Source organism: Heteronotia binoei, chromosome 1 (genome assembly GCF_032191835.1).
Source record: "Heteronotia binoei isolate CCM8104 ecotype False Entrance Well chromosome 1, APGP_CSIRO_Hbin_v1, whole genome shotgun sequence".
In the NCBI taxonomy this organism is placed as follows: domain Eukaryota; kingdom Metazoa; phylum Chordata; class Lepidosauria; order Squamata; family Gekkonidae; genus Heteronotia; species Heteronotia binoei.
This window is the reverse complement of record NC_083223.1, coordinates 181,237,555-181,256,085: the sequence shown is the minus strand read 5'-3', so window position 1 is coordinate 181,256,085 and position 18,531 is coordinate 181,237,555. Positions and strand designations below refer to the sequence as shown.

Sequence of the window (18,531 nt, the reverse complement as noted above, 5' to 3'; positions counted from 1 at the left end):
CATCCTCAGGGCTACATAGCCCAATGATGAAGTCTTAGAGCTTGGGAACAAACTAGGGAGGGACAATGGCTCAGTGGTAGAGCATCTGCGTGGTAAGCAGAAGGTACCAGGTCCAACAAAAAAGGGTCCAGGCAAATAGGTGTGAAAAACCTCAGCTTGAGACTCTGGAGAGCCGCTGCCAGTCTGAGTAGACAATACTGACTTTGGTGGACTGAGGGTCTGATTCAGTATAAGGCAGCTTCATATGTTCATATCATCAGCACAGTAGGGAACATTAAATAGTGTTTGGAATTAAATTCCTGGTGGCAGCATTATACACACATTAAAAGAAAAGTCATGACACGAGGGTTGTCAGCATTAATTCAGACTACCCAGAAATTTGTTATTTTGTCTGTGCAAAGTGCTTCTTACTTTCTGCAAATCTAATTTAATGCTTAAGGAAGAAAACATATTTGCCATTGCCATGCCCTGGCATGCAGCTGCTAAAATTGTAAGAGTAAGCATGTGCTTTCTCCCATTCACCAGGTTAATATAAAACCTGCACAAATGCAAGCAGAAGTCCTTTATTTCACAAATACTGTATGCATTTGGAGTGATGTCAGAGTGGACTGCTGGGATGTTTATGCAAATCACAAAATCTAACATACTGCTCCCACCAGTGAGTACTTAGGGAATTTTACCAATAATTAAATCATATTGAAAAAGTTAGCCATTTCTAACTGAATTCCCTTGAGTGAAATTGGATCTTATTTTGCAGAGCTTCCTGATCTTTAAAAGGAGGGGTAGAGCATGAGGGATGGCAGTAGGAAGAGGAAACTTGAAAAATCCCATGTATACATGGAAGCAAACCATTTGGATAACACTCAAAGTAAGTAAATAAATAAATAAATACTTGTAGTGGCAGTTTTACTGTGCACACACTTTCCTAACAGTGGACAGAGGGTTAATCTGACCCCACCCACATGATTTTTCTGTCACCCATATTCCATAAACAAATTCTTATTATCAAGGGGCCTACCTTTACAAACAGTGATGTCATTCTCTCAGATGTATTGTAGTATCTTGAGACACTGTGTATCATTCGTATAGCATTAATCAAGTTTTGTATTCCATGGGCCATGGAAACCTAAAATAAACATTTTGTAAGATTAGATGAATTGATGACTAATAAATGAGGGGGCAGTGTATTTGTGGAGAAATATGTTTTACTTTGAGGTTTAGACAGTATGAAACCTTCACCTTGAGTTTTAAAAGGTTTTTCTCTCAGCAGAAAACAGGATAGGAGGGGAAGTCAATTCCCCTGTTTTTTTGGCCAGCCATGCTCTAGAAATGCTCAAGGCTTTTTTTTTTAGCAGGAATGTACAGGAACGCAGTTCCACCTGGCTTAGTGCCAGGGGGTATGGCTTAATATGCAAATGAGTTCCTGCTGGACCCCCCCCCCCAAAAAAAGCCCTGGAAATTCTAATTGCTCTCTGACTGGATATAATGAGATGGCCAATCACACCTTTGACTAGAAGGTGACATCTAGCAGAGAATGCAAATTTGGTACTAGAAAGTAACTTCCTGGAAAAAGCTTCTTTGATCCTTGGGGGTGGCCAAGGAGAGATAATAAAACTGCTTGGCAAATTAGTAGAAACTGTAATCAAAGACAGAATTGTCAGGCACATAGAGGGACAAAGCCAGCTGAGGGAAAATCAGCATGGCTTCTACAAAGGGAAGTCCTGCCTCGCCAACTTTTTGGAGTTCTCTGAGAAAGTGAACAAGCATGTAAACAGTGACCAGTATATATGTGGTCTTTCAAAAGGCTTTTGACATGGTAGACACCTTTTGGTTTTACAAAGAAAACATGTAAAAATATATTCTCCATTTTAGGATCTATTTATTTTACATTCTGCAGAGGTTTGTGTTTTGTAGTATGACATAAATATAAATGTTTTAAGAATTTTGAAAAACTGTACTTACTAAATCATAGTTATAGAGTGGCTGGCAAACTTTTTCAAGTGTGTATAAATATCTCACATTATCTTTTGATTCATTTGCTGTATCTGTTATCCTTGCATCCAATTCTCGCCACAGCTAACGTAAAAAAATAGAGATCATACTGGTGACAACATAACTGAAATTTGCAGAATATACACAGAACAGGAATAAAATTCTATTAAAACCACACAGTCATTCCACCTTCTCTTATAAATATTTTCTGTAAAGAACTAATTCATAATTCAATGTGTAAATCTTTGGGGCGTTCAAAACTTGTGGGAAAAGTGGAAGACACTTGGGATTTTAGGAAGTTTCTTCTCCCCACTTTCAGTGGTTTTTGAATAACAGTGGAGAAGAGTTATTTTATGCTGTTTACTAGGAGTGTGCATTTGGGTCTTCCCAAATATATACAGGTTTTTGGGAAGAACCAAAAGAATCCTGAATATAGTTTAGAATTATCAGCAAAACCGGGCTGCCCAGCAAAGCCCCAGCCAAGCCTGCAGGGTGTATCACTCTAAGGACATAGAAACAGTGGTATATAAATACTAGGATACTGAGTTTCTATCTTATTCTGTCAATGAGCAACAAAAATCCATGCATATTGAATAACCAAGTATTAAGGTGTTCTGCCTTCTTTCCCACATGCATTATCCATCAGTATCTTGAATTACTAGTGAAAAGACCAAAAGAAGGGTATTAGAGCCAAAGTGATGTCTTTATTAGTCACAGGCAGGGGTTTTTTTGAGCAGGAATGCATAGGAACACAGTTTCTGCTGGCTTACTGTCAGGGGGTGTGGCCTAATATGCAAATGACTTCTAGCCGGGCTTTTTAAAAAAGAGCCCTGAGACCATGGTGATGTCAGGGGGTGTGGCGTAATATGCAAATGAGTTCCTGCTGGGCTTTTTCTACAAAAAAGCCCTGGTCATGGACATTGTCAAAATGTCTGCCTGAAACTTAATTGCATGCTTTAAAAATTATTTAGTGGGGCATCTTCTCAAGATCACTTATGATGACATGATTTAGGTCAAATTCATATGTACTGAAGCATGAAGCTTCTGCATAGTCTGAACCCCATTCCATACCAGCAACAACTGCATATAGGGTCCAAGTTTTTCAGTCATTTAGCAGCCCATATGTGCTGCTGGAAAACAACTGTGGATTACAAAATCACTCAGTTGAGCCCATGGAGGCCTGTTAACCTCTTAAGAACATAAGAGAAGCCATGTTGGATCACGCCAATGGCCCATTCAGTTCAACACTCTGTGTCACACAGTGGCCAAATATATACACATACAAACACACACACACACTGTGGCTAATAGCCACTGATGGACCTCTGCTCCATATTTTTATCTAACCCCCTCTTGAAGCTGGCTATGCTTGCAGCCGCCACCACCTCCTGTAGCAGTGAATTCCACATGTTAATCACCCTTTGGGTGAAGAAGTACTTTCTTCTATCAGTTTTAACCTGACTACTCAGCAATTTCATTGAATGCCCACGAGTTCTTGTATTGTGAGAAAGGGAGAAAAGTACTTCTTTCTCTGATTCCTCCATCCCATGCATAATCTTGTAAACCTCTATCATGTCACCCCGCAGTCGACGTTTCTCCAAGCTAAAGAGCCCCAAACGTTTTAACCTTTCTTAATAGGGAAAGTGTTCCAACCCTTTAATCATTCTAGTTGCCCTTTTCTGCACTTTTTCCAATGCTATAATATCCTTTTTGAGGTGCGGTGACCAGAATTGTACACGGTATTCCAAATGAGACCACACCATCGATTTATACAGGGGCATTATGATACTGGCTGATTTGTTTTCAGTTCCCTTCCTAATAATTCCCAGCATGGCGTTGGCCTTTTTTATTGCAAACGCACACTGTCTTGACATTTTCAGTGAGTTATCTACCACGACTTAAGATCTCTCTCTTGGTCAGTCTCTGCCAGTTCACACCCCATCAACTTGTATTTGCAGCTGGGATTTTTGGCCCCAATGTGCATTACTTTGCACTTGGCCACATTGAACCTCATCTGCCACATTGACGTCAACTCACCCAGCCTCAACAGATCCCTTTGGACTGCCTCATGATCCTCTCTGGTTCTCACCACCCTGAACAATTTAGTATCATCTGCAAACTTGGCCACTTCATTGCTTACTCCCAACTCCAAATCATTTATGAACAACTTAAAGAGCATGGGACCCAGTACTGAGCCCTGCGGCACTCAACTGCTTACCGTCCTCCACTGCTAAGACTGCCCATTTATACTCACTCTCTGCTTCCTATTAATTAGCCAGTTTTTGATCCACAAGAGGACCTGTCCTTTTACTCCATGACTCTCGAGCTTACTGAGGAGCCTTTGATGAGGAACTTTATCAAAAGCTTCCTGGAAGTCGAGGTAAACAACATCTATTGGATCTCCTTTGTCTACATGTTTGTACACCCCCTCAAAGAAATGTAACAGGTTAGTGAGGCAAGATCTTCCCTTACAGAACCCATGGTGAGTCTTCCTCAGTAACTTGTGTTCATCAATGTGCCTACTCATTCTGTTCTTGATAATGGTTTCTACCAACTTTCCCGGTATTGAAGTCAGACTGACTGGCCTGTAATTTCCTGGATCTCCTCTGGAACACTTTTTAAAGATCGGGTGACATTTGCTACCTTCCAGTCTTCAGGAATGGAGGCAGATTTCAATGTAAGATTACATATTTTTGTCAGGAGATCCACAAGTTCAACTTTGAGTTGTTTCAGAACTCTTGGATGTATGCCATCCAGACCTGGTGACTTATTAGTTTTTAATTCATCTATCAGTTGTAGGACCTCCTCTCTTGTCACCTCAATCTGACTCAGGTCTTTCAACACCCCTTCCAAAATAAGTGGTTCTGGAGCAGGCAAAATAATTCTCATCTTCCACAATGAAGACGGAGGCAAAAAATGCATTCAGCTTCTCAGCCATTTCCCTATCCTCCTTCAGTAATCCTTTTACCCCTTTGTCATCCAAGGGCCCCACTGCCTCCCTGGCTGGTTTCCTGCTTCTAATATACGTGAAGAAATTTTTATTGTTGGTCTTTATGTTTTTTGCAATATGATCCTTATAGTCCCTTTTTGTCTGCCTGATCACAGTCTTGCATTTGATTTGCAACTGCCTGTGTTCCCTTTTAATCTCACTTGGACTAGCTTTCCACCGCTTAAAGGAGTCCTTCTTACCTTTTACAGCTTCCATTACTTTGTTTGTTAACCATGCAGGCCTTTTCTTATACCTGTTTGTGCCTTTCCTAATTTGTGGTATATATTTTATCTGAGCTTCTAGGATTGTAGCTTTAAATACCCTCCAAGCTTCCCCAAGGGTTTTGACAGAATTTACCTTTCCTTTCAGTTCCCTCTTCACATGCCTCCTCATCTCAGAGAATTTACCCCTTTTAAAGTTAAACGTGGTTGTGCTGGTCTTTTGAGGCAACTCTCTATTTATACAAATGGTGAAATCAATAACGTTATGGTCACTGCTCCCAAGCGGTGCGATCACTTTTACATCTCTCACCAAGTCTTGGGCATTACTTAGGACCAAATGCCTCGCCCCTGGTAGGTTCTGAGACCATCTGCTCCATAGCACAGATGTTGAGAGCATCTAGAAACTCAATCTCTTTCTCTCGACCTGAACACATATTGACCCAATCAATCTGCGGGTAGTTAAAATCACCTATTATGACACATTTTTTTTACATTTAGCCACTATCTTTAATCCTTCCATCATATTATAATCGTCCTCTATCTTTTGATTTGGTGGGCGATAACAGGCTCCCATCGTTAAATTTTCTTTTGGGCCCTCTATTTCGACCCAAAGCATTTCTAGAAGGGAATCTAATTCTCTGACCTCAGTCTTACTGGACTGTATACCCTCTCTGACATACAGAGCCACCCCACCTCCAACCCTTCCCTCCCTATCCTTCCGATATAACTTATATCCAGGAATCACCGCGTCCCACTGATTCCCCTCATTCCACCAAGTTTCTGAAATTCCCACAATGTCTGTGTTTTCTCCCAACACTAAACATTCCAACTCACCAATTTTACTTCAAACACTTCTAGCATTTGTATACATCTATAATTTCCCAGGCAAGCTAGGCCCGCAACCTTCCTCCTGCTGCCTCGAGACTTTGGCAGACACTCCATACCGTTTGTCACCATCTCAGTGGACAACTCTGATCCATTACCTGGTAGAAAATTAACAGCTAACCCTTCATCTCTTTGAGATGAGTCCACCCGAACCAGAGACATTTCATCTCCTGTGGACTTTCCCCCAAGATTTAGTTTAAAAACTGCTCTGCCACCTTTTTGATTTTAAGCACCAGCAGCCTGGTTCCATCTGGGGACAAGTGGATACCGTCTCTTTTGTATAGCTCCCGCTTGTTCCAGAAAGCATCCCAGTGCCTAACAAACTTAAACCCTTCCTCCCTACACTTCTCTCTCTGTTAAGAGCTTTCTGAGAAACTTCTTAAACTGGACTGGAAACTTTTATTTAAAGATGATGGAAGGAAATGTTCTCCAAATTATGTGGGAATCAAATACCCAGTTCAATTTGAAATCCTGCAATATCTCCACACTCTGACAGTTTCCAAACTGACGTAGCTATATGATAGTTGGCAATGCATTGTCCACAGCTCAGATGAAGGGTAATTTCCTTAGGACACCTCCAGAAGAGTGCTTTTACAACAGAAGTTGAGTCATTATCACATGTCTTTTTCTACCATCCAAAATATGCTGCAGCTAGACAAAACTGCAAAAATTGATGAATATGATAAGAATAAAAGGAAAAATACCAAACACTTGGAAAGAAGCTGTAATTTCATTGATCCCCAAGGAAGATAGAGATGTTACGAATTTACAGAACTACAGATTAATTTCATTATTAAATAATGATTATAAGATATACACAAGAATCTTGGCAGAACGACTTAAACAATATTTGATTAACTTCATAAAGGAAGATCAAGCAGGATTTCTCCCTAAAAGGCAAATAAGAGACAATATAAGAACAGTTGTAAATATTGTAGAATACTATGAAAAACATCCAGAAAAGGAAGTCGCATTATTTTTTGCGGATGCAGAGAAAGCCTTTGATAATTTGAACTGGGACTTTATGTTTGCAGTAATGGAAAAGATAGAACTTGGAGAACACTTCATAAGAATGATAAAAGCAATATATATGGAACAGCGAGTAAAGTTGTGTATAAATGCAGACCTCACAGAGGATATAATGATCAGTAAAGGTACAAGACAAGGTTGTCGGCTTTCACCATTGTTGTTTATAATGACTCTTGAAATTTTGCTGATGCAAATATTAAATGATAAAAAAATAGAAGGGCTGAAAATTAGAGGATTTACTTATAAATATAGAGCGTTTGCTGATGATATAATGTTTATAGCTGAAAATCCTATACAAGTAATACCTTTGCTGTTAGCCAAGATACAAGAATATGGAGAGCTGGTGGGACTTTATGTTAATAAAGAAAAATCGAAATTTTTATGTAAAAACATGCAAGTAAATAAAAGGAATTGCAGAGACTGACGGGATGTGAAGTTACTTCTAAAGTAAAGTATTTGGGCTTGGAGATAACAATGAGGAATATTGATTTGTTCAAAAATAACTATGAAAAGCTTTGGCATAAGATGGATGAAGATATGGTGAAATGGAATAAACTTAATCTGTCATTGCTGGGCAGAATAGCTGCAATTAAAATGAATATTCTGCCGAGAATAATGTATTTGTTTCAAACCATTCCGATTGTGAAAGATCGCAAACAATTTAATAAATGGCAAAGGAAGATTTCAGAATTTGAATGGGCTGGGAAGAAACCAAGGATTAAAATTAAAATTTTAACAGATGCTAAAGAGAGAGGAGGATTCCAGCTACTAGATTTAAGACTGTATCATGATGCAGTTTGCTTAGTATGGATAAAAGACTGGATGACGCCGTTGAATAAAAAACTTTTAATGTTGGAAGCTCATGGAAATAAATTCAGCTGGCATGCTTATATGTACTATGGGAAGAAAAAGATGGATGGTTTTTTTTTCTCACCATTATATCAGAAATAATTTGATAAATACGTGGTTGAAGTACAAGAAATATGGTGATGAGAGAAAGCCATTATGGATAGTGCCAGCAGAAGTAATAAAAATAACAGCTGAAACCAGTGAAGAGAGAGGGTTGTCATACAATCAATTGCTAAAAATACAAAGTGGCAAAATAGAATTGAAAACTGCTGAGGAGTTGAATAAAAAATATGATTGGTTTCAAATGCAACAAATAAAAAGCCTGGTGGAGAATGATATCAAAACTGAAGGAATAAGACGTGAGCAAACAGAAATGGAAAAAGTTCTGCTTGAAGATAATGAAAAATTAATTTCAAAAATATATAAGTTACTGTTAAAATGGTCTACGGAAGATGAGATAGTAAAATCTCAAATGATTAAGTGGGCAATCAATGTAAATAAAGAAATACAGATGGATACATGGGAGTATCTTTGGAAGAACTCTATAAAATTATCAACATGTCAGAGTATAAAAGAAAATTGTTTTAAGATGATGTATAGGTGGTATATGACTCCTAAAAAATTGGCAAATATGAATAAAAAGATGCCAGACAGATGTTGGAAATGTAGAAGACATGAAGGTTCTTTTTACCATATGTGGTGGACTTGTGAAAGAGCGAAAAAGTATTGGCAGATGATTCAACAAGAAATTTCAAGGATCTGGGGATATGAATTCAAGAAAGTAGCAGAGACTTTTTTATTGGGATTACAAATGGAAAAATTTCCAAAAGAAGATAGAACTTTGATCTGGTACTTGCTTTCAGCGGCTAGGATATTGTATGCGCAGTTATGGAAGCAAGAAAAAATACCAGAAAAATGGGATTGGATTGTAAAAGTTATAACATGGAGATGGACAAACTAACAAGAATCTTAAGAGACTATGATTTGGAAGTGTATGAAAAGGAGTGGGAAAAGTTTAGATGTTATGTAGAAGAATGGAATATAAAAGGATATTGGACAATTTTTTAATAATGATCAAGTACTAGAAAAAAGTAGACTATGAATATAGGTTCTTATGGTTTAAGGGTACCTTTAAATGTTAGTATTTTAAGTATATAATTTGGCGGGAGTCAGGTAACGGGGGGAGGGGGATTAGAAAATAGCATATGGGATAGATAAAAAGAAGGTATTAATGGATATGGTTACCATATGTTATCAATAAAATTGTGTTTAACCAAAATATGCTGCAGCTAGGGAGAAATGCCTTGTAAAGTGGTTTTCAGCTACTTCAGATGTTCATAAATTAAGATTTTTAAGTACTTACAGCAAAACTTGTGCAATTGACGTAGCTAAATTTATTTTATTGGTTTTATCCTTTAATTGATTATTTATTCTATTGTATGTATTTAACAATGACGCAACAAATTCTATTGTATGTGTTTAACAAAGATGAGCCCTTCAGGGAAGGACAGTTTATAAATTTAACAACAATAATAATTTCAGTTTTGTTGTTATTGCCAATTCCTAAATGTTATTTAGGTATACGGCCTGTGGCTATTAAACCTGAATAAAGTATAAGTATTTAAGGGCCACGTGGGGTTTGTAAATCAATAGTAACTTCTTATTCCAGCAGGAATAACTCCACTGTACAAGTTAATTCTTACTCTCTATTTTATTAAGAGAGTGAGTAATTAGTGACAAAGGGATATTTTCAAGTTTTTCTATGCATTGTTATGAAAAGAGTCAGAATTTTAATCTTTTAGTGATTGCTGAGTAATAATAGTTATTCTAGATCAGGGGTGGAAAAACTTTGGTTTGGGAGCCACATACAGCTCTTTCACACAATGTGTAGCTCCCAGAAGCTGAAGAGGAACTTAATGCAGGCTTACTCTGAAGTAAGTGTGCCTAGCATCAGGACCTCAGTCAGCCTCTGGGCACTGACCCATTGGTAAGCAGCTGTTTCTGCTGTGTGTGAAGCAGAGAAGGAGGGGAAAATAGGCAGGTTTGTAAACTCTTCTCCTCTACCACAGAGGTCACAAAGAGACTTAGAATGGGAAAAGAGAGTGCAAGAGCTGAGGTAGCCACTGGGAGGAGGGACAGAATTAAAGAGGGCTGTGCAGAGTTTCCCCTTAGTTTCATAGCTCTTGTAGGAGTTGTATTTACTAACCTTGGTGTCAAGGTAAAGAGAGATGCATAATAATGCAAGTGGTGGTCAGTGATTTATATGGTACATGTGTGTTTCCTTCTTCCACATGTGCAAAAAAAAAATCCCTAGCTGTTCCCAATGCTGGTCTTATGGGGACTACTATTCCCAGCTTTTTTTTGTAAAGTTTCCTTCTAGCATGGTCATGTTGTACAGTGCATACATGTGTACAGGGCTTTTTTGGTAGAAAGAGCCCGGCAGGAACTCATTTGCATATTAGGCCACACCCCCTGGTGTCAAGCCAGCCAGAACTGCGTTTCTGCTCAAAAAAAAAGACCTGCATATGTGTTTTATTTTTCTGTGCAAAGAAAGTATTAAGAGTTTTTTTAAAAGACATGTATAATATTTGTCCATGACTTGAGGCTCTCAAACATCTGACATTTATTCTGTGTCTCTCTTACGTTAAGAAAGTTTGACCATACCTATTCTAGATTAAATAAACAGAATTAACAGATATATTATTTTACTTTACAGGCCTGAAAGAGAACGGTACCATAGGATGATTACAGACCAGCACTTTGGGCTGACTCAGAGACTGCTCTGAAATCAATCCAAAAAATCCTTCCACGCACAAACATCTGCCACCCATCCCCATCCCGTACTCACCCCATCCTCCCATGGCCTCACAGTGGCTCAAAAAGCTACCACTGTTAAAGCGGTAGCAAATATTTGAGCTGTATGCCAGTCACTTGCTCGGCGTCTGGAAACGAAAGGGCACAAGTGAGGCATCTTAATGGTGTGAAACCACCAAGCTGCCCCAAGCTGTTTCCAGCTTTAAAAAAACCCAAAAAACAAAAAGAATGTTGCCAGAGCGCTTGAGTGCACCAGAGCGTGACTCTTTGGGGGAGAAAAAGAACAATCCGAGGCACCTCCCTGTCTGAACGTGCCAAGTTGCCTTGCAGACGGGATGGGGCTGCCTCACCAGGGAGCATGTGGAGGATTCAGGGTGGCTCTTTTTGAGCCATCTGCCCCAAACTGCCTGTCTATTATCACAATATTATTTTCACAATACTGAATATCCACCTTAGGTCCTGAGATGCTCAGAAGAAAGGCAGGTATATATTTTAAACTAACAAATTAAATTAATTTCTTTTGCTGTTAAGTCACAGCCAACTTATGTCAACCTCACAGGGTTTTCAAGACAAGAGACGTTCAGAGGCGGTTTGGCATTGTCTGCCCCTGTGTGGGGACCCTGGTATTCCTTGGTGGTATCCCGTCTGAATACTGACTCGGGCTGACCCAGCTTAGCTTCCAAGATTTAATGAGACTGGGGTAGCCTGGGCTATGCAAATCATAGATACATTTGAAATCAATTAAATGTTTTTATAGACTTTATTGGTCTTACCTTTATCATTTTGGAATGTGAAACATTTAGAGTATTTATGACACTCTTGCAATTTGGTCCTTTGATCTGTTCAATTATAAAATTAAATTTAGCAGACATACGCTTCCAGTGCTCTAGTTCAGTCAGAGGACCTGAATCATCAGCTTCTTTTCTTATTTGCTCACTTTCGATCAAAACCTTATAATCAACAGAAGTTGTGTGTTATTACAGCTTTTCACTTGGTGATAGCTAGATAATGCTATATACAGTCTTTACTAGTTCTATCAATTTCTTCTTTCCTGTGGGAGGAATGTAAGTACTGATCATAGATGTTAATTGCTAAGTTCTGCACAGTTCTCAGTAAGCACACCTTTATGATTGACCCTCCTTTGGAAACTCCAGATGGTACAGAATGCTGCTGCACGGATGTTGACATCGTCACCTGTATGGACACCAATCCATCCTATGCACTGGCTACCTACTGAGTACTGGATCCTGTTCAAGGTGTTGGTACTTACCTTTAAGCCCTATACGGCCAGCATACCTTCGGGACCGCCTCTCCCTGTATGAGCCCCATAGGTCTTTACGATCAGCGACCCAACAACTTTTGGTAATACCTGGCCCCAGAGATGTCTATCTGGCCTCAGCTTTCAGCCCTGGTCCCTGCCTGGTGGAATGAGCTTCCCTTGGAGATCTGGGCCCTGCGGAATCTGCTCCAATTCCTCAGGGCCTGTAAAACAGAGTTCTTTCACCAGGCTTTCAGCTGAGGCAGTGGATGTTACCGACCTCCCCCCTTCATTCCATCCCAGTGCTATAAGATCTGCTGGACTTGGACAATAGGCCATGTCTGTGAGGCAGAACCTGCCACTTTAGTCTCTATTGTCACTCTGTAGTTTTAGATTTTATATATTTTAAATTGATCTTCTATTGTTTTTACTGTTGATTGTTTTTATGATGTAACCCATCCTGAGCCTGTCCTACAAGAAGGATGGGCTAAAAATTGAATAAAATAAATAAATCAAATAGGGTGAGAACAGATGGGCATTTAAAGCCACCTGTGGGACAGGAGGCAGGCAGACCAAAAAAGTGCGTCCACACGCACACATCTGCCTGCCGTCCCCGTCCTGCCCCTGTTGGCATAGGAAATAATGCCTAGTAAGGCATGAGGCAATGCAACTAATCTGACAGCTGCTGTCATATAGCTGTCAAGTAGATGGACTAAAGATGATCTGGCAGATGTACTGGTTCTGACCAGATGCATGATGTAACCAGGTGAGGAGTGCAGAATGACTCAGAATGACTCAGCACTGTTTCCTCATTGGTGCAGCAATTAACAGCAAATGTATAAAACTAGAACTATGCTATACCACCTATCCTCTCACTATTATTTGATTGTCTGGCAGAGCATTATGATGAAGAGCTGTATATATGTATATAATAAACTCAGTATATAGTTTAAGAGCACAGTGTGGTGTTGGCTGTGTTAAACTATTCCTCATCGAGTGAACTGGCAGAAGCAGACATAGGCAGTCACAAATCTGCTAACTTCTACACCGATAGGGTTATGGGCCCAGTCTGTCCAGTTTGCCCAGTCTGACCAGTTTGGAACCGTCTGCAGTGTTCGGTGAGATGGCCTGCTGTGGAGTGCCGAGCCGGAGCGGATGTCTGCTACCGTGGTTGGTGTGCGGGAGTGGAGACGAGCAGTTTATGTGCCACAGCCAGTTCACTTATTGCTATTACCAGGAGGCTTTATAGAACTGTGATGAAGCCGGGGGAGTCCGTAAGAGCACATCTGAATACTCTAGCTCTGTGCAGCAATGAATTGGCTGAGAGAGGACAAACTGTGTCGGAGGAAGATAAGGTTTATCTTATCCTGAGCTCGCTGTCAGCAGAGTTCAATATGCTGGTAACTGTTTTAGAGACAGTGGAGGCCAGCAAACTAACTTTGGAATATGTTACCGGATGTTTACTGGATGAGGAGCATCATTTGCAACTGTCTGGTTTATCAACTTGGCAGCATACCAGACTGGGGGAGTCGGCGAAGCAGGAGGCTAGCAGGGATGCGTCAGCCGGGAAGCGACTTGGAGCAGAGTTGGAGGTTGCCCTAAATGTAAAGAAATGTTTTTGTTGTGGCTCTGCAAAACATCTGAGACATGAGTGTCCTGAGGGGAGAGTCAGACGGAAGTGTGGAGGCCGGTCTGCAGGAGCTGAGGGCTATTCCAATGCATCACTTGTGGTGACTGACAATGCTGAGTCATCTGGTGTGTGGATTATTGCCTCTGGGGCATCGCAGATTTTTTGTAAGGATGAACAGTTGCTGCAAAATAAACAATCTCCCCGACAGCAAACTGTCAGCTTGGCTGATGGCAGCAGTTCAGAGGTACTCTGGCAGGGGTGTGTGACTTTTCCCACTTTGCATCACACATTCACTGATGTTTTATGTGTGCCAGCACTGGAGAACAACTTGTTGAGTGTATCTGTGCTGGACAAAGCAGGATTTACGGTGACCTTCACTGATAAGGCTTGTAAAATAAGCAGAGGGGGTGCAGAGCTTGGAATGGCTAAATGGCTGAATAATGTGTATGTGTGAGACACAAATGCTATGACAGCTAAAACTGTATTTAATGTACCACCACATGATAACTGTGTGCACCTATTGAATAGACAGTTAGGGCATGCTAACTTTCATGCAATTGATAAAATACTGCAAATTGTGGGGAGGAATTGTGTGAAGGAATGCAAACAGTATTTAGACTGCGATGTGTGTAAGCATGCCAAATCAAATGCATTCCCAGTTGCACAGAGGAGTGACAGAGTAACAAATAAACCCCTGGAATTAGTCCATGCGGATATAATAGGGCCATTTGCTAATAGTCACTCAAATAATAGATTTGCATTGTTGCTGACAGATGACTATTCCAGATTTTCATGGGTTTTTGTATTGAAACATAAATCTGAGGTATGCAACACTATCAAGTATTGGCACAGGAGAGTGAAAAATCAGCTGGGAAGTCTGTATGCTATACAGACTGACATGGGTGGTGAGTTCATGTCTACAACATTCAAATACTGGCTACAGAGTCAAGGCATTAAACATAGGGTAGCCAATACAGCAACACCCCAAGAAAATGGTCTTGCTGAACGCAGGGGAGGAGTACTGCAAAACATGATGCATGCAATGCTTAAAGATGCTGATTTACCAATGAGTTACTGGGCAGAAGCCTTGAAGGCTGCCTGTTACATTAAGAATAGACTTTGGACAAAGCCTATAGACAATATTCCGTATAGAATGTTGTATAACAAAACCCCTTCTCTGGCCCACCTGAGAGTTTTTGGTACAAAGGCATGGGTGAATATTCCCTTGAATCAGAGAAGGAAGGGGGACAATAGATCAAAGAAGCTTGTGTTTCTTGGTTATCAGGCAGGCATGAAAGCCTACAGATTTGCAAATGAGAACCAGAAAATAAACTTCAGTAGATCTGCCAATTTTTGTGAGAATGTGGGTTGGAACCAGATACACGCTAATGATGTGCCTGAATGGAAAGCTTTACCTATGACAGAGGGAGGTGAAAGCACTACCATAAAACAGGAGATGAGATCTCCAAGTGTGTCTGAAAGTGTGTCTTAGAATGTGCAGAGTGCTGAACCGAGGCGGTCAGCTCAGAGTACTAAAGGGATACCACCAGAGAGATATGGGTATCAAAATAACTGTGTAAATCATGTTTTCATTAAAGAGCCACAGAGCTATGAGGCAATCTTATCTCTACCTAAGACTGAAAGAGTTGCTTGGCAGCAAGCCATGCAGAAAGAATGTGACTCATTAACTGAGAGAAAGGATTGTACAATACAAGTTGAATGGTTATATCAACTGTTATTGGATCTTGAAATGACTACCCGTGTGTATATAATGTGATAACACTGTGGCTATGCAATTGACTGATGCACAGGAGATAAGGCCAAAAAGTAGACATATCAATATCAGATACCAAAATGTAAAGGATGCTATAAACAGAGGTTTGATAACGTTGCAGGAGTGCACATCTAAAACAAATATTGCAGATATGTTTACTAAGACCATAACTGTGGAACAGTATAACAGATTGAAATGTAATTTGGGAATCTTGCCTAATGTCTTAGGGGGAGTATTGGCATAGGAAATAATGCCTAGTAAGGCATGAGGCAATGCAACATCTGACAGCTGCTGTCAAATAGATGGACTAAAGATGATCTGGCAGATGAACTGGTTCTGACCAGATAGATGATGTAACCAGGTGAGGAGTGCAGAATGACTCAGAATGATTCAGCACTGTTTCCTCATTGGTGCAGCAATTAACAGCAAATGTATAAAACTAGAACTATGCTGTACCACCTATTATTTGATTGTCCGGCAAAGCATTATGATGGAGAGCTGTATATATGTATATAATAAATCTTGTATATACTTTAAGAGCACAGTGTGGTATTGGCTGTGTTAAACTATTCCTCATTGAGTGAACTGGCAGAGGCAGACACAGGCAGTCACAAATCTGCTAACTTCTACACCGACAGCCCCGGTCCCGTCCCAAGCTGGCTGGGAGCCGGCTCAAAAAGGTACCACTTTCAAAGGCTGCAGCGCCTCTGAGGCGCCTCCCAGGCATCTGGAAAGCCGGGAGGCGCCTGGAGAGCACCCAGGGAGCTGTGAGCAGGATGTGGGAGCACTCCAGATGCTCCCCGGCCACCCAAGGCCCACCACTTCCTGCAGTGCCGTCTGGAAGCTCCAAGACGCTCTTCTTCAGACTGGCTTTGTTTGGAGCGTCTGTTACCAGCCATAATGTCCTTTATTGAGGCATGTTACAGCCAAGATACTTACTGGAAGAACTAACCCTGGAGGCTCAGCCCATACAATTATACTATCATCTTAACCATTATTATGTAAGCAAGTTTTGGTGGGTTTGCAAAGCAGGAATCAAGGTTCAAAGTATTTTCCCAGGAGAAGAACAAAGCCTCCTCCCCCAGGCATTCTAAAAATGAAACTTGGGAGATGCTGGTACAACAGATAACAGATATCCCACCCTCCCCACCAAAGCAGGCTCAGGGCGGCTCACAACATATAACAAATACAAATTACAATATAAAACATTATCTCAGTACAATATATATAATTTGCTAATTAAAACCATTATAATTAAAACCATCAAAATTAAAATTAAAACTAACATTTACAGTGCTATGTTCTAGTTGTTCTCGGTAGTTTATGATGGCCGTATATAGTAGACTAAAATCCACATTAAGCGAAGGCCAGTTGGAAAAGGGTAGTCTTGCAGGCCCTACGGAATTGATCAAGACTCCGCAGGGCCTGCACTTCATCCGGTAGTTGGTTCCACCAGTGTGGAGCTGCGATCAAAAAGGCCCTTTCTCGCGTACTCTTCAGTTTGGCCTCCTTCGGCCCACTACACCACTTAACCACTACACCAAAATAGTGCACAATTGTATCATCCCGAAACCATCCCCCCCCCCCCAGTCCATGTAAAAATTGTTTTCCAAAAACCAGTCCCTGGAACCAAAAAGGTTGGGGACACTGCGTTACACAGTCAAAACAGAGCAAGAGTTACAGCATCAATATACTAATCTTGGCATGAAAACATTAATGGCAAGATCTGATTCTCGACAAGAAAGGGGCGAAAGAAGTGCAGTAAACTGTCTAAAATCCAACCATACCAGTTTAATCTACAAATAATTGATTTCTGATCCCTCTATTCTATTGTTTGATGGGGTCATTGATATAACTTGTTTCAATTACAAAAGGTATAGGCTGCTTTCCAAAGAAATGCTTAGGCATGCAGAGAGGAACCATGCTCATAGGAGGCAGTTTATTTGAAGTTTGCCCCACAGTTGTTCCAAAAGCCAAAGAGGCAAATTAATGTTTTAAAACTGAACAGCAGCTTGTTTCTCTGGAAGTGGGAGCTGCTCCAAGAGCAGCAACAAAAATTAAAGAAACTTCAAGTTTGCAGATATGATCACCGGGAAAAAGTTATGTTTAATACTACTCACAGGACCCCTACAAGAGGAGTGTCAAACTCATTTGTTAGGAGGGCCAGATCTAACATAAATTGGGCTTTGTGGGGCCAGGCCATGAGTGTCAAATATAATGCCCGGTAGTGGAGATATAAATGTAATAATGGACACAAAGCACAATTAAACATATTATTTTAACTTAAAATACAAACATGCTTAAAATTCTTCCAACAGTTGCTTTAAGTTGGAAAGGTGGGGGAATAGTGGAATTTGACAGTGCGATTTTAAAAATAAAACATCAAGAAAAAGCACAAGGCTCTGACTCTGCGGAAACAATGAAATGGCATTGTAAACATCTCCCCCCGCCACCACCCTCCAGTCTACTCAGATTATTCCCCATTCAGCAGAGATAAGCTGTCTGAAAGCATGAACCCCTTATCTGCAAGGACACAACTCCAGGAAGCATAAATTTCAGCTGGCTATAGGAATGTTGAAAATGTAACCATCTCCACTCCATTTGAAACCATTGCAGAGCACAGACAAAACTGCAAGAAAAACGTGGAATGGATCTTAAACTCCACCCAATGTTTTCCTTGCATCAGCTAACAAAGAAAGACAGGAAAAGCCAGGGAACTGAGACTCAGCCTGGGTGCTTCAAAGGGTGCTTCAAAGAGCCTTTGAAGCTCTGAGGCTGAAACTGAAAGAACTGTAAGAGACTCAGCCTGGGAGCTTCAAAGGGTAAGAACAAGTGGGGGAAGGGGGAGAAAAGAGCCCCATGGGCCTGATCAAAGCCCTGGGCTGGCTGGATGTTTGACACCCATGCCCACAATCCTGTGGCCTATGAAATCAAAGGTGTAGGCTGGATCTTGGATCCGACCAGGAAATCATGATACAAATTAAGCGCAACAAAATGCCACACAGAGAGTAACATGGCAAAAGGACAAAAAAATCAAAGGTACATAACCCACCGTGAAAACCAGCTTCTATTATTAAATTATACAAGGTC

At 40.6% G+C, this 18,531-nt stretch overlaps 2 protein-coding genes across 3 annotated transcripts in view; one reads left to right on the top strand and one right to left on the bottom strand.

Annotated features, from left to right (window-relative positions):
* GLO1 (glyoxalase I) overlaps positions 1 to 18,531 on the top strand; it is a 295,016-nt gene that overhangs the window by 228,370 nt on the left and 48,115 nt on the right. The window lies entirely within an intron of this gene.
* Positions 1 to 18,531, bottom strand: part of DNAH8 (dynein axonemal heavy chain 8) — a 329,757-nt gene that overhangs the window by 293,834 nt on the left and 17,392 nt on the right. Inside the window, exons 6-8 of the mRNA XM_060243601.1 lie at positions 11,553 to 11,729; positions 1,963 to 2,076; positions 1,019 to 1,126 (exon numbers count right to left, since the gene is read on the bottom strand). Of these exons, the coding sequence (XP_060099584.1) occupies positions 1,019 to 1,126; positions 1,963 to 2,076; positions 11,553 to 11,729 (399 nt within the window). The remainder of the gene's footprint in view (positions 1 to 1,018; positions 1,127 to 1,962; positions 2,077 to 11,552; positions 11,730 to 18,531) is intronic.